The 14,993-nt window shown below is 40.1% G+C and overlaps 2 protein-coding genes across 2 annotated transcripts in view; one reads left to right on the forward strand and one right to left on the reverse strand.

The window, feature by feature from the left end:
- The window catches only part of LOC129754241 (putative 1-phosphatidylinositol 3-phosphate 5-kinase), a 303,435-nt gene that overhangs the window by 9,805 nt on the left and 278,637 nt on the right, over window positions 1-14,993 (forward strand). The gene's annotated exons all lie outside the window — the stretch shown is intronic.
- LOC129752895 (uncharacterized) lies at window positions 7,824-13,184 on the reverse strand. Its single transcript, XM_055748683.1, has 2 exons — window positions 9,792-13,184; window positions 7,824-9,743 (listed from the first exon to the last, which is right to left on the reverse strand). The coding sequence occupies exons 1-2, from the start codon at window positions 13,182-13,184 to the stop codon at window positions 7,824-7,826; spliced, it is 5,313 nt and encodes a 1,770-aa protein (XP_055604658.1).

A 14,993-nucleotide genomic window follows, 5' to 3' on the forward strand; every position in this document is an offset into this window, starting at 1 on the left:
ACAAACGTCTTTTAAATCAAAGAATTTCTTTAAAATCAAAGTCCAAAATTATTCGATTCAAAAAATTTATTCTTTCTTTCAAAAATTATTCATTTGAATCAAAACCATAATTCATTGATTCAAAGAAAGCAAGAGTTTGATACCAAAAAATGAATTTTTTGATTCCAAGTCAGTTTTGTTTTGTTTCAAAATCCAAGTTTTCTCTGCGTGTAGCAAAAAGGTAAATTTTACCTTTTTTCCATTTACCTAGCAAAAAGGTAAATTTTACCTTTTTCGCATTCACCTAGCAAAATAGTAAATAATACCGTTTTCCCATTTACTGATTTAAAAGGTAAATGCTGGTTGGTTTGATTGTTTTCTTCAATAAGAATAAAAAAAAATACAAAATTCTTTCAAAAATGATATTTATTGGAGATAAATAGGGACTGGTAATTCGGCTTCGCGTTCTTCTGAGCCGCTATGGCCGCTGAATCCACCTGCGTCGCGTACATTCATGGCCTCCTCCGTTCGACTAATCCGGTCACGTTCGGCTTTTCCGGCTGGAGGATGACGTGGAATACACCTCAAAGCTCTATGGGCCGATCTGAAACAAAATCAATAGTATTATGACGAGAAGCAGAACAACTAAATGATATTTAAGAACACTTACCATTCTATTCCGATTTTCACATATTAGGCACAAAGCAAAACTTGTTCCTAGAATGACAAAACAGCTTAACCTCAATGAACGGGTTCGGCGAATAGCAGGGTGGCCACTCAAAACCAATTTTTGATTTCCCGCATTTTTCCCGTCTTTTTCCCGCATGGTCTCACGAAATTCCCGGTTTCATAAAACAGAAACCCAAACAAAATTCCGAATATTCATTTTTAAACCATATAAACTAAAATCGATTAAGCTTTCTTTTAGTGATAAATGATCTTTAAATGGTTTTAGTTTCAGTTACGTTAACGAATTAACCTTCAAATCATTAGATTGATACGCTGGGTTTTTTCTACTATTAAAAATATGTCCCTCGAGTCGAAAATGTTAAACAAAAGAAAAAGAGTTTATTTAAAAAATATGTTCGATTATCACTTTTCAATTTTATTTGTATTTCAGATATTTTTAAGTATTTTAATTTTTTTGTCCATCAAGCTCGCCTCTCTCTGAGCGTCGGAAAGCACCTTCAATTTTTTCGCTTCCAGTTCCTTAGCCTCTTTCTCTGCCTCTCGCTTCCGTTTCGCTATAGTTTCAGATTCTCGTCCATTTTTTTTTTTTTGTTTTAAGGACTCAATATATCTCGAGTGAGAATTGCGGGCATACTGGATGAACGATTTTGTTAAAGTTATAGCTGTAACTCCCCCTGACATGTTGATTCCGTCGTATACGATACGTTGTGCTGTCAGACTCTCCTCGGTTTGGTTTTTAACTAGGCATTTCGCGTAAACGGAAGAGCCTCTTCCAATCGTCGCGTTCCCATGATACAAAATTAGAATTTCTTCAATAAGGTCGTCTAATTTAAGAACTATTTTTTCGATTCATCAATAAGTTCCATCCAAAAATGTCCAATCGTTGTGTTTTTCTTCGATATCCCGAAAATGATGTTTTTATTGAAGGTATTGCACATAATAGTCCGAATTCGTCCTTAATTTTATCGGCACAAGCTCCACTTAACACGTTCGTCGCCACGCTCATTTTGGTTGTTTTACTTGCCGGGCCCAGAGAAAATCTCGGAGCAAGAAAACAACCAGGGAAAACTCCACTGTTTGTAACGTGTGGCTAAACTGAGCGGCTAACTTGAGCGAGAGAGCGTCACATGCTTTGTGATGTGACGGGGCCTCCTAGGAAATACACCCGTCACCCGAAAATGGGTGACGTGGCGACGAACGTGTTAAGTGTTGCTTGTCAACAAGTACTTCTAGACATAGGTCTAAACGTTTTTTGGCAATATCTGGATATTGTGCAATCACATCGGGATTAACGCACGATAAATACATTTGTTTTTTCTTTTAACACACACAAATTTATCTCTATGCAGATGCTTCAAAAACAGTAAAACGCGAAAAATTGTAAAATTAGGCTTCAAAAAATACTATTTTGCCATTTGGTCCGTTTTACCTATTCCTACACTGCCGTTCTAAGCAAGATTGTTCCATGTGGAAAAACGTGCAAACGAGAAAAACGCAATTGAAATATCAGCTATATTTTCAATTTTTCTCTCAAACTAAAAATTCACCGACAGTTTTTTCTTAGTGAACAGTTCAAGTTAATCATTTTACAATGTTAGCTGCAAAAAAATTACATTTCGTACAAAAAAAAACAGCAAATTAAAGCCAAAAATGCTCCGTGTGACACTTTTGCGTAGAATCAGAACGCATGCCGATGCTAGTTCTACGAAAAACTGTCACACGGCTACAATTTTTCTATCATTTTAAAAGCTTGCGTAGTTTATTTTTTTCCCAAAAACTCATGCTAAACCGTAATTTGATAAATACGTTCCTCTTTGTAAAGTTGAGTATGGATCCTGTAAGTAGTGCCTACCGAAAGGGTTTAGTGAAAATTTCTCTGAATAAAACACTCAAGGTTTCTCGCTCCTCCTCTGCCCTCTATTTTAGTGTTCTTTTCAGTGAATAACATTAAATTCAACAGTTTGAACTCATCTTAAGACAATTTTTTGATAAAATTTAAATTTTTGATAGAATTTTTTCTAGTGTGACATTCTTGCGCAGAACTATCAACATAGAGACAACCACTTTGATGAAAATTTCGTATAAGTTCAGAACAAAGTTTACTTGTTTGTGTTTTCATTTCAAAGTTAACACTAAAAGAGACCGTTTCCAGCAAAAAAGTGAAAATGACCCAAAAGTCACATGGGACATTCTAGCTTAGAACGGCAGTACAGCGGATGCAATTTTTAAAATTTTCTTCTGGGTCTATGGAAATCCGTGGTCGCAAGACTCAATTATCGCTTTAGCACGATTTTATAAATATTTTATTCAAAAAGACATATAATATTAGCTCAGTGAACTGAAGAGCCGCAGCTTTACGTCAAAAGAGCCGCATGCGGCTCGCGAGTCGCAGGTTGCCGACCTATGGTATAGGGAGATCGTTTAGCCATTTTATTCAAAAATCCATAGTAAAACAAACGACAGCTATTTCTGAATACAAGGATATCCTTGTCAGAAACATGAACAAACTCTTTTGCTTTCTTAATTGCTGATTTAGTTGAGAATCCAATTTCTACTAGTCCGGTCGTTGTTCAATGAAGCAAGTTAAAACTAATCGAAACCGATCCAGCTCGGCAGGAGGATTCGTTTCAACCTGGTAGAAATTGGTCGAAGTTAATTGGAAAGAAACTGATGATCAACTGTCAATCCATTTTCACTTGTTTCGACCTATTTCGACTAGAATTCATTCAACAGACTTTCACTGAGCCAAAAATTCCCGACTTTTCGAAAAAAATCCCGGCTTTTTCCCGCTTTTTTCCCGTTGAATTTCAAATCCCGTCTTTTTCCCGCTTTTCCCGTTTTTCCCGAATGGGTGGCCACCCTGGAATAGTTACTTTTTTTTTAGAAGAATTGTACCGTTTTGTTTGGCTCAATCCAGGTCAATTACACCTCGTTACGAGGTAAGTTTTACCTTATTTGGATTTACCTTTTTTTCTAGGTGAATTAAACTTTTTTATCGAGCTCAATTCAGGTGAACTTCACCTCGCTACGAGGTAAGATTTACCTTTTTTGGATTCACCTTTTTTCTCGGTGAATTGTACCTTTTTTCAAACCTCGATTCAGGTAAATTTTACCTCACTGTGAGGTGAGTTTCACCTCGAAGAGGTAGAAGTTACCTTTTTGGCTTTCACGAGCGTTCACCTTTGCTAACTCGGTAAATTTTAGCTTTTTATTATTTTCCGTGTACTTTATCAACATCGATATCTACAAACAAACTAGCGTTTATGTAAAGTTGATTTAGCTGTAGAGGATTTCTCAACCGCATATCGCTAAAATAATTTAACAGCTAGTAGATTTGGCTATATTTTCCTAGTCTACATTATAATAACTGATAATTATTTTTTAAATATCACTGATGCTTGACTAGACCTTGAATTTCGTATGAACAAGCAAGTAAATTGTCTGACTTAAGCCCGGTTTACAGTTCTTGTGAACTCGAACTCGAACGTGAACGTGAACTCACCACAGTGAAAAAATATTCCGCAGTGAAATGTCAAATCGGTCAAATCTTCGAAATTAGTTAGAGGTTTGTTCAACTGCGGGTAGAAATTGGTTTCGATCGGAAAATGACAGATCATTCAACCAATGTTTTGATCGATACTTGTCGAACCAATGCTCAAATTTAAATTCAAATTTCTCAAAAAAACATTGTTCTTCTTCAAAACATATGCAGCTTTGAAAACGATTGATTTAATCAAATAATCCCAAAGTTCTTATCTTTGAATACAATGAATTTAAATTAAATTTTATGAATTTAAAAACGTATTTATTGATCAAGGAGTAACAAGCTTTAGCGATTGGTTTCTTTTGAAAAACTTATTGAAAGGACGTTATGAATATAACTTCTACAAGATAGCCATTTTTTGTTCTTGATTAAAAATTGACAAACAAAAATTTCAAAATTACTTTTAATTAGTGAAACAATTGAAAAGGTTTTTATTTAATTAAAATACTCTTATTAAAGTACTCTTTTGTTTGTTAATTTTTCTGCTTTTCAGTTCTCCTTAAAACACATAATTTTTGAATTATTTCATAAATTTTTTTAATTATTTCCATACCTTTTCTGAAGCACATATTTGAACAAAGCGGAATCCATTTTTTTTTATTTCAATGGAATCTGGCCATTCGATGATCTTCATTTACATTTATTCGTTGAGAAGCTCTTCCAAAACAGGTACATTTATTCGTCGAGAAATAGATAGGGAAATGTGAAAATAAAAAGAATTATAGACGAAGATCAATAGCTTTTAGGAAAAGATATATTTCGAACATGTAGTCCAAGTCTATCACAGCCAGCACATCTCTCACTGGAACATAGGGTGGTTTTCCTCGGGCCCTAAGGGAGTCTATAAAATTCGTTCTGGCGACAAGATGGACCTCGCACGACCAAACAATATGCTCGATGTCATGGTAACCTTGGCCACAACCACATAGATTGCTGCCAGCAATATCAAAACGATAGAGTACCGCGTCTAAGGAACAATGATTGGACATGAGACGGGAAAATATACGAATAAAATCCCGACTCAAGTTCAATCTATTAAACCATGGTTTAAGGCTTACCTTTGGGGTAATCGAGTGGAACCACCGACCCTGCTCATCCTCGTCCCATTTGCGCTGCCAAGAGAGTTTCTTCGAGCCAAATAGTAAAATTCGCTGAAGACGATTTCACGTTGATACGTGTCGCCTTCCATCGCTCCCACCTTTGCCAGAGAGTCTGCCTTCTCATTGCCCACAATCGAGCAAACCCAAGCGGGTTTTAAAGTTTAAAAAAAATATCGTATGCGTTTCATTTCAAATTCGTAGTATTTTAAGCCTTTAATTGCCTTCAAATGTGCTTACAAATTGAAAAACTAATTTTTTATGAAGCAAAAATTTTTCCGTCATCGGTGAAATTTTTTTCAGAATGCACATTGCCATTCGGACGTGAAAATGAACGCGGAATTTATATTCACCACTCTTGTTCGTTTTCCGTTTTCACGTTCGCTCAGTGCGTTTACACTTCGAGCGGAATGTCAGTGAACGCGGAAAAAATATTCCGCAGTGAAAATCGGGGGAATTGAAATAAAATTAATATTAAAGGGCTTTGAACAAGGAAATCAGTTCAAAAATAATCGTTCAACCATTCCGCATCTATTCCACCTAGTTTCGCAGCCATGAAATGCAGCATAGTCGAGTTTTTGAAGAATATAAGTTTTTTCATTTTCACGTTCGAAAGAACTGTAAATGCACCTTTAGAGAAAAAAAAGCCAGTATTTATTTCTCGTGGAAAAAATCAACCAACACGAAGCGGGAAGGTAAATATGATTTATTTTTTTCAGTTGATTTCTTTTTCAATTTTTTAAAATGTTTTCAGGTACATATAGAGATGTGTGGGTGCATTTTGACCCCCGAGGGCCTATCCGGAAGGTGGAATAATAAACAGCGATGAACAAGATCATATCACGTAAGTTACAAAGTATTTTTAATTTATCACAATCATATTTTCATAAGAGCTTTTATTTTATTTCAGGGCGCCGGAAGTTCAACTTCCACCGAAATAAAAAAAAATAACAGCATTTTGTTTCAGGACCATAGCGCAGCAGAAGGGCCAGCAGAAGCAAAAAAAAACGATGCAGTGGTTGAAATTAAAATTCATGCCTCTAATCGTATATATAATTAAATTTTAAAAAAATAAATAAAATTGTTTTATTGAAAAATGAAAAACAATGCATTTTATCTGTTCCAATTAATTTTATTAATATTTTGAATCAACGGTTTTCCACGTTCACGGGGAGCAGCATTTACAGTAGAAACAGCCATACGAATGATTAAATAAACATTCCTGTTGGATTTTTAGCATCGATGCGATCGCTAAATCAGCCATTTATCCTTTCGTGGCAAAGTAGCATCTGATTGTTGGTTTGAACGTATTTTCGGGTCAGAACCATACAACCATATTTATGTTCATGTAGACGCGTAAAATAATTGATAAATCTATATATTTTTCTCCGTGATAGAGGAAAATAAGAATAATTGATTAATCTATTCAAAGTTCGTGAAACAAATTCTCACCTTTTTCCGCGTACGAAAACAAACCGACTACAATTTGACAACTCGATTGCTGATTTTCCAGCAAACTAGATCAGTTGCTGGAAAGTCCAGCAATTTGAAATCCGATTGCTGGGTTTTCAGCAAAAATGACAAGAACACAACCGAATGCTGAAAAATCAAGCAATCAGAAAACCGATTGCTGGTTTCCAGCAAAAAATTGGATTGCTGAACATTTCCAGCAATTTTTTTTTGCTGGAAATCGATGCAAAAATTTACTGTGTACACAGCAAATTTTTTTTTTGCTGGAAACCAGTAAAATTTTGCTGGTTTTTGTCCCGCTGACTTTCCACACTGGAAATTTTTGCCTCGGTTTCCAGCAAAAAAAATTGCTGGAAACGTTCAGCAATCCAAATTTTTGCTGGAAACCAGCAATCGATTTTCTTATTGCTGGATTTTTCAGCATTCGGTTGTGTTCTTGTCATTTTTGCTGGAAAATCAGCAATCGGTTTTCAAATTGCTGGACTTTCCAGCAATCGGTCTAGTTTGCTGGAAAATCAGCAATCGAGTTGTCAAATTGGAGTCTGTTTGTTTTCGTACGCTGAAGCAAGGTGAGACTCTTTTTCACGAATTTTGTTTATGTTAATACTATTTTTTTTTATTTTCCTCTATATTCTAGCAACCAGACATCAAGTCAAGGGTAAGTTTGTATTGGAAAATGGATTTATCAAATTCATGAAAGGTATTAGTCGAATCTCTATTTCAGGTGGCGGATGATTATCACATTGGCACAAAGCTGCCACCCCGGAGGCGGTATTGGTATATTGACAAAACATATGTGTTACGCGTGGTCGCGAATGAAAAAAAGTGGACTGTATCTAAACGGTTGGAATTTGCGGAAAGAAATAAAGACGCGTGTGGTTCAGTTGGAATCGAATTTTACTCTGATCTCTTTTTCTTGTGTTAGTGTATAAATGTATCGTTCACTGATATTTCATTTTAACAACTGTAGGTTGGTTTTACTCGTCCAGGGTTGTAGTCTGGGTGACTACACGATGAAACATCCTCCGGCCCGTTGAAATGGTTCATTTCAAATCTCCTTTGACCTCCTCGTTGTCCAGGGGCAACAAACAAATCTTCTTGACTGCTCTCCTTGTTGTTCCGGTTTGTGTCCGCAGTCCGACCACACGAACGACGTTATCAGGACCAGGATACAGGTCGGTAATTCGAGCAAGCAGCCACTGAAGCGGTGGTGTGTTGTCGTCGATAACCAAGACAAGTGCGCCAACCTTGAGTTTCGTAACCTTGAAGTCCTTCTGGCGACGCTGCAACTCGTGAAGATAGTCGATCATCCACACGTTCCAGAACTTCTGCTTCAAGTCCTGCACAAACTGCCATCTTGAGAGTCGACCTTGAGGGATGTGTTGATAGGAGGGTTCTGGTATCGCCTGGAGTTCGTGGCCGATCAAAAAGTGTGCAGGTGTAATAGCACCAATATCGTTGGGGTCTTCTGATGTAGGCGTAAGAGGACGGGAATTTAGGATGGCTTCAATTTGTGTAAGGACCGTTGCCAACTCCTCGTAGGAAAGTTTGTGTTCAGCAAGTACTCGTTTCAGATGAAATTTCACCGATTTGACCCCGGCCTCCCAAATACCGCCGAAGTGGGGGCTGCGTGGTGGAATGAAATGCCATTCAATTGCCCGCATCGCTGTGTAATCACTCAAGGTTTTTTGATGGTGTTCATTTCGGAAAAGCTCAGCTAGTCGACACATCTCGTTGTTCGCTCCTTCAAAGTTGGTGGCATTATCCGAATACAGGTTACGAGGAATTCCACGACGACTCACGAAGCGTTGTAGAGTGCCTATGAATGCTTCGGAGGTCAAGTTTGAGACGGCTTCCAAGTGCAAGGCCCTGGTATGCATGCACACAAAGACACAGACGTACCCCTTGGTCTCCTGCGGTTTACGGGTTGCTGTACTCGAACGAATTTTGAAGGGCCCCGCAAAATCGAGGCCAGTATCTGCAAATACTGGTGCTGGTCGAACACGGTAGTCGGGGAGATCGCCCATCAGTTGAGTTGCCGGACGGGGATTCATCCGGAAGCATGGCACGCATTGATGTATCAATCGGCGAATCAGGGTTTTTGCGTGAAGAGGCCAATATTGTTGGCGAACAATGCCTAGGAGTCCTCGTTGACCAATATGCATGTTGGAACGATGAAGATGCCGCAACAAAACTGCAGTAAATGGATGCTTCTGCGGCAATAAGGCTTGATGTTTGCTTTCGTATGGTATGTCAGCGTGCTTCAAACGGAGAATGCCGTCTTTTGGGTCTACAAATGGGTTCAGATGTCGCAGGGGATGCCGGAATTGTTCCGGACTGGTTAGCATTCGACGCTCGGTGTCAAATGCTTCGGCTTGCACTAATCGTATCATAAGTGTAGTAGACCGCTGAATCTCATCGACTGTTAGAGATCCCTTGGTCAATCGTTTCCTGTTATTCTTGACGTAGTCACAGAAGCGAACCACGTATGCCATGGACCGCTGCATGATGGTAAATCGGCTGATTCGGTTGAATAGTTCGACTCGAGGGTGTTCATTGACAGTAGGTAGGGCGACTCGTCTCAATTCCGGTAATTCATCATCGGAAATCGGGTTCAGCAACTCAGTATGATTGGTTCGAATTATTGGCGGACCATTCCACCACAAAGTAGACGTCTGAAGGCCTGTTGGTGACAGACCTCGGGAGATGACATCCGCAGGGTTCTCCTTCGATGGGATGTACCGCCATTCAAGAGTGTTCGTCAGTTGCTGTATCTCTCGCACTCGGTTCCCGACGTACACTGATAATGTTTCTGGAGAACGACGCAGCCAACAGAGCACGATTTGGGAGTCACTCCACAGGACGATGGAGTCAAAAGTTCGCTTCAGTAGATCAAGTAGTTGTGTCACTAGTCGGGCCAGTAATTGAGCAGCCAGCAGTTCTGCTCGGGGTGTTGTGATCTCCTATTGTTTGGACTTCTTAGTCGGTAGAATTCTGGACTTGCTACAGACCAACTGCATTCTCGATGATCCATCGTTCAAAACAAGACGTACGTAGATGCAAGCGCCGTAAGCTGCATCCGATGCATCCGCATACCCATGGAGTTCGACTTTCTTTGCCATATCACCAAAAATCCATCTCGGGATTGAGATAGTGTTCAGCGTCTCCAGCTGACGGTAGAATTTGCTCCAAACCTTCAAGTTGTTGGGTGGAACTGGCTCATCCCACTCCAATCCCAATGACCAGAGATCACGTATGATTAACTTAGCTGTTGTGTTGATCGGACCGAGAAATCCAAGCGGATCAAAAATCTTGGCGACGTCGCTGAGTATCGAACGCTTCGTTGCTTGAGTAATCTTCAAGTGGACATTTTGAGGTACGACAAAAGTGAAACAATCTTCCTTCGGTTTCCATGAAACGCCGAGCGTCTTCATGATGGTATTTATGCTGGGATCTGTATTAATGCTCACTTCGCAATTTTCGTTCGGAGCGTCAGTTAGAATCAAATCGGAATTCGCGCAAAATTTGTGCGCTTCGAAGCCACCTCTTGCCAACAGTGCTACTAACTGGTTCTTCAGTTCAATCGTTTCTGCAAGCGTGTTCGCACCCGTAAGTGCGTCATCGATGTAGAAGGAGTTTTTCAAAACTTCGGCTGCTAATGGGTAACGATGTCCTTCGTCTTCGGCCAATTGGTTCAGGGTCATAGTGGCCAAAAAGGGAGATGACGCCAAACCATAGGTTACTGTCTGTAGGTCGTATGTTCGCAGGGGTTGATTCCGCGTCTCTCTCCATACTATGCGTTGATACGGGATGTCATCTTGATGTACCAATACCTGGCGGTACATTTTTGGTATGTCCAAAGTGAAAACAAACTTGTAGGAGCGGAAATTTAATAGAATTTGCACAAGATGACTCTGTACAGTCGGTCCAACCATCTGGGTCTTGTTGATAGATATGCCTGAACTAGACTCGGCAGATCCATCAAAAACTACTCTCAATCTTGTCGTCGTACTGCTTGGTTTCAACACGTAATGATGGGGCAGGTAGTATGCAGCATGTTGGTTATCTTGATCGTTGTTGGTATTCTGCTTCATGTGACCAAGATCTTCGTATTCTCTGAGGAATTCACTGTACTGTTGCTTGATATCAGGTGATGCGTCGAGACGTCTCTCAACGGCATGGAATCGCTTTTCGGCCATCACTCTTGAATCTCCCAATTTGTGCTGCAAACCGTTGAATGGAAGGCGGACCACATATCGTCCATCGGGTGCTCGTTGGTAGGTGTCCAGGTAGTGTTGGACGCAGAGTTCTTCTTCGGGTTCCTTTGCTGGTTCGGGGTCACTAAAGGAATCAATTTGCCAAAATCGCTTCACTAATGCGTCCAGGTTTTCGTCTTCAACGGTATTACAGAATGATTGCACAACTCCGGAACACTTTTTCGGGATAGCACCGCTCAGAACCCAGCCAAACTGGGTATCTTGGAGAACGGCAGAACTTGAAAGATGCAGGCGATCGGTTTTCAACATTTGGAAAAATACTTCCGCGCCCAGAAGCATGTCAACCTTTTCCGGTACGTAGAAGTTCGGATCCGCCAATTGGATACCGTCAGGAATCGAGAGAGGAACTGGATCAATCGTCGTCAATGGTAATAGTCCGGTAATCCTTGGTACAACAAGGAAATCTAGGCAAGAATGGTATTCGCTGATTCGTGATTTGATCATGGTGTGAACCTTGAACCGAACTTTCGTCTTGATGTCGTTGAGACCGCTAATCGAAAAATGCACCGGTTCCTTCTCCAGTGCGAGTAGTGCAGCAAAGCTTTCAGTCACGAAGTTTGTATGCGACCCAGAGTCCAAAAGTACGCGGCAAGGATACGGTTCTCCAGCTTTGCCACAAACAAGAACTACTGCTGTTGATAACAGTATCTGCTTTCCTCCTACCTTGGGTTGCACGCAGAACGATGATCGGGTTTCGGATTCTGGAAAAACCTGTACAGCTGGCGTTGCTTCCGATGTATGCTGGTTTGGTTCGGGAAACTTCGTAGACGTAGCAGGGGTTTCGGATCGCTTCTGTTGATTGTTGTTTTCCGAGTGAAGAATTGTATGGTGCCGCTTTTTGCACTTCTTGCAAGTGCTCTCAGAACTGCAGTTGGTTGTTCTATGCCCCTTCTGTAAGCAATTGAAGCAAGCACCGGCTTTGCGCAGCGTCGTGTAGCGATCGGACAAAGAAACCTTTTTAACAGCGTCGCACTTCCACAATTCATGACTTCCTTGGCAGTGGGGACACTGTTCGGTGCGAGTAACGAAGCTGTTGATTCTCATCTTGGGATCTCCTACAACTCGAATTGGCTTCTGCATTCTTTGAGCTGGTTTCACTGAAGAAAGAAGGTTGATTTTCTCCAGTACACGACATCTTTCTCGCAAAAACTCCATAGTTTCTGCGTAATCTGGGAGTTCATCAATTTTCTGCGATAGTTCCCAAGCCTTTCGGGTTTCACTGTCCAGTCTCGAAGCTATACGATTAAGAAGCATACTTTCCCCCAGCCCAGTTACATTTAAACCCAAGTTCCTCAAAGCATCCACATTTTTGGTGCACACATCGATCAGTTTACGAAGATCGGTGGCACTCTCGCTGTTGAGTTTCGGCAAATCAAGCAACGCATCTATGTGCTTGTCAATAATTAGTCGACGGTCTTCGAAACGATTCTGCAATATCATCCAAGCAGCATCGTAGTCATTATTGTTGATGATATCTTGGTCGATGATACCTGCTGCCTTATCCACAAGAGAATTGCGCAAATGGTACAGTTTAATTGCTGGTGATTCAGATCTATATCGGGACATAACTGTCTGGAACATCGACTTGAATGCGTACCAATTCTCATATTTTCCGTCGAACGTAGGTAGAGGAACTTTCAATGGAGGCACATGATATTGTGCAGTAGAAAAAGGTGGGTTACTTACGGCTGGGGGGTATATCTGCTCCTTCTCCTTCCTCTCGATGTCATCCATCCGAGTGGTTAAGAACACAAACAGCTTACCATACAGGTGTTCAATCTCGATGTAATCCGCTTCGTACTCTTCTCGAATTTCTTCCTCAGCATCCAATTCGAAAAGTCGCATCCTGAGAGCCTCTGCTTCCGTGTGAGCTGCTTCCACTATTCTCACTTGAAGCTGCAAAAACTGCTTACTTTGCAGATTCATATTAGGCACTACATCTTCATCCAATAGACCATCTTCCACTCTCAATAAATTTCTCTTCATTGCTTCCATTTTAAATTTCATCACTTTTAGTTCTTTAGATTCACTTTTAACTACGTTCTGTTGTTTTGGCATCACTGCATTGTCAACGTACAGTTCTTGCCGCTGATCACCGTCAGCACTCGATGGCGGTGTACGCATCATCGTTTCTTCTCACTCAAATCACTTCTCACTACCGCAAGGCGTTCTTACTTTTTCTTGCACGTAGTAGTGCTGCTTCGTTTCGTACAATCGAACCGAACGAAAGATTCGAACGTACGAAAAATATCACTCACACTTGCGCAAGCAAGTACAACAATTCACTTTTCTTCAAAAACAGGCTGTTCCCGAGCCGTCACTTGCCCTCACTACCCATTTAACGATGAGTATACCCGACACCAATACACTCATACAGCACCGCTGTGCTGGCTCAACAATTTTCAAAGACCGAAAAAATGGCGTCCCACGGTCGTTCCTTTTTTCTTCGCACTTGTTAGTGCAGAATTTTCTCGAACTTGGTTCGATTTCACTAGCACTTAAAATCCGCGCAAAGCGATCAAATTATTTCACTATTTCAATAGACTAGAAGCACTTCAATGGCTTTCCAATATGGCGCAAGATTGACCAGAGTTCTGGAATCTTCTCCCAATTCCCACACACGCGACGAATGAGCTGCTTTCGAATCACAGCACGCCACCGATGTAGCGCTCAATCTTCCGAGATTCACAACACCGGAAACCCGAATCAAAATCGGGGATTCACTTCCGGTTACTATCCGGGTCGAACGGGACCAAAATGTTACGCGTGGTCGCGAATGAAAAAAAGTGGACTGTATCTAAACGGTTGGAATTTGCGGAAAGAAATAAAGACGCGTGTGGTTCAGTTGGAATCGAATTTTACTCTGATCTCTTTTTCTTGTGTTAGTGTATAAATGTATCGTTCACTGATATTTCATTTTAACAACTGTAGGTTGGTTTTACTCGTCCAGGGTTGTAGTCTGGGTGACTACACGATGAAACAATATGTCTCTGCTAGTTCATTTAATTCATAATAAAAAAAATGGAAGAAAACATATGTTGTTTATTACTTATCATGTGCACAGCCAGTTTCAATATTTAAATTTGATTTGAAATATAAATTTGGTACCAAATACAGTCGAATGCTTTGATTGAAATAGCTGGTTTCCAGCAATCTGGATTGCTGATTTCCAGCAATTTGAATTGCTGGAAACCAGCTTTGATGTTTGCTGATTTTTCCAGCAATCGATATTGCTGGAAATTTTGCTGGAAAGTCAGCGGGACAAAAACCAGCAAAATTTTGCTGGTTTCCAGCAAAAAAAAATTTGCTGTGCAGGAAAATTTCCAGCAATATCGATTGCTGGAAAAATCAGCAAACATCAATGCTGGTTTCCAGCAATTCAAATTGCTGGAAATCAGCAATCCAGATTGCTGGAAACCAGCTATTCCTATCAAAGCATTCGGCTGTATTTGGTATCAAATTTATATTTCAATTCAAATTTAAATATTGAAACTGGCTGTGCTCATGATAAGTAATAAACAACATTTGTTTTCTTCAATTTTTTTTATTATGAATCAAATGAATTAGCAGAGATATATGTTTTGTCAATATACCAACACCGCCTCCGGGGTGGCAGCTTTGTGCCAATATGATTATCATCCGCCACCTGAAATAGGGATTTGATCAATACCTTTGATGAATCTAATAAATCCATTTTCCAATACAAACTCACCCTTGACTTGATGTCTGATTGCTAGAATATTCCAGACAAATTCGAGAAATACTGACGCTGAAATACAAAACATACAAACAAACGGGATCGGGGAATCATCTAATGAAACAACAAATTCAGTCTGACCTTGACCGTTATGAGGGGTGCATAAAGTATCAGAAATATAAGTGAATTGAAATGACTCATGTGGAGTATTTCTTTAAAGACATGCTATATGAAAAATC

The sequence above is a fragment of the Uranotaenia lowii genome, chromosome 3, assembly GCF_029784155.1.
Source record: "Uranotaenia lowii strain MFRU-FL chromosome 3, ASM2978415v1, whole genome shotgun sequence".
Taxonomy (NCBI): Eukaryota; Metazoa; Arthropoda; class Insecta; order Diptera; family Culicidae; genus Uranotaenia; species Uranotaenia lowii.

Coding starts and splice junctions, on each gene's coding strand:
- LOC129752895 (XM_055748683.1), bottom strand. CDS start 13,184: ATGATGCGTACACCGCCATCGAGTGCTGACGGTGATCAGCGGCAAGAA. Junction 9,744..9,791: donor GATCATCGAGAATGCAGTTG/GTCTGTAGCAAG, acceptor TCCAAACAATAG/GAGATCACAACACCCCGAGC.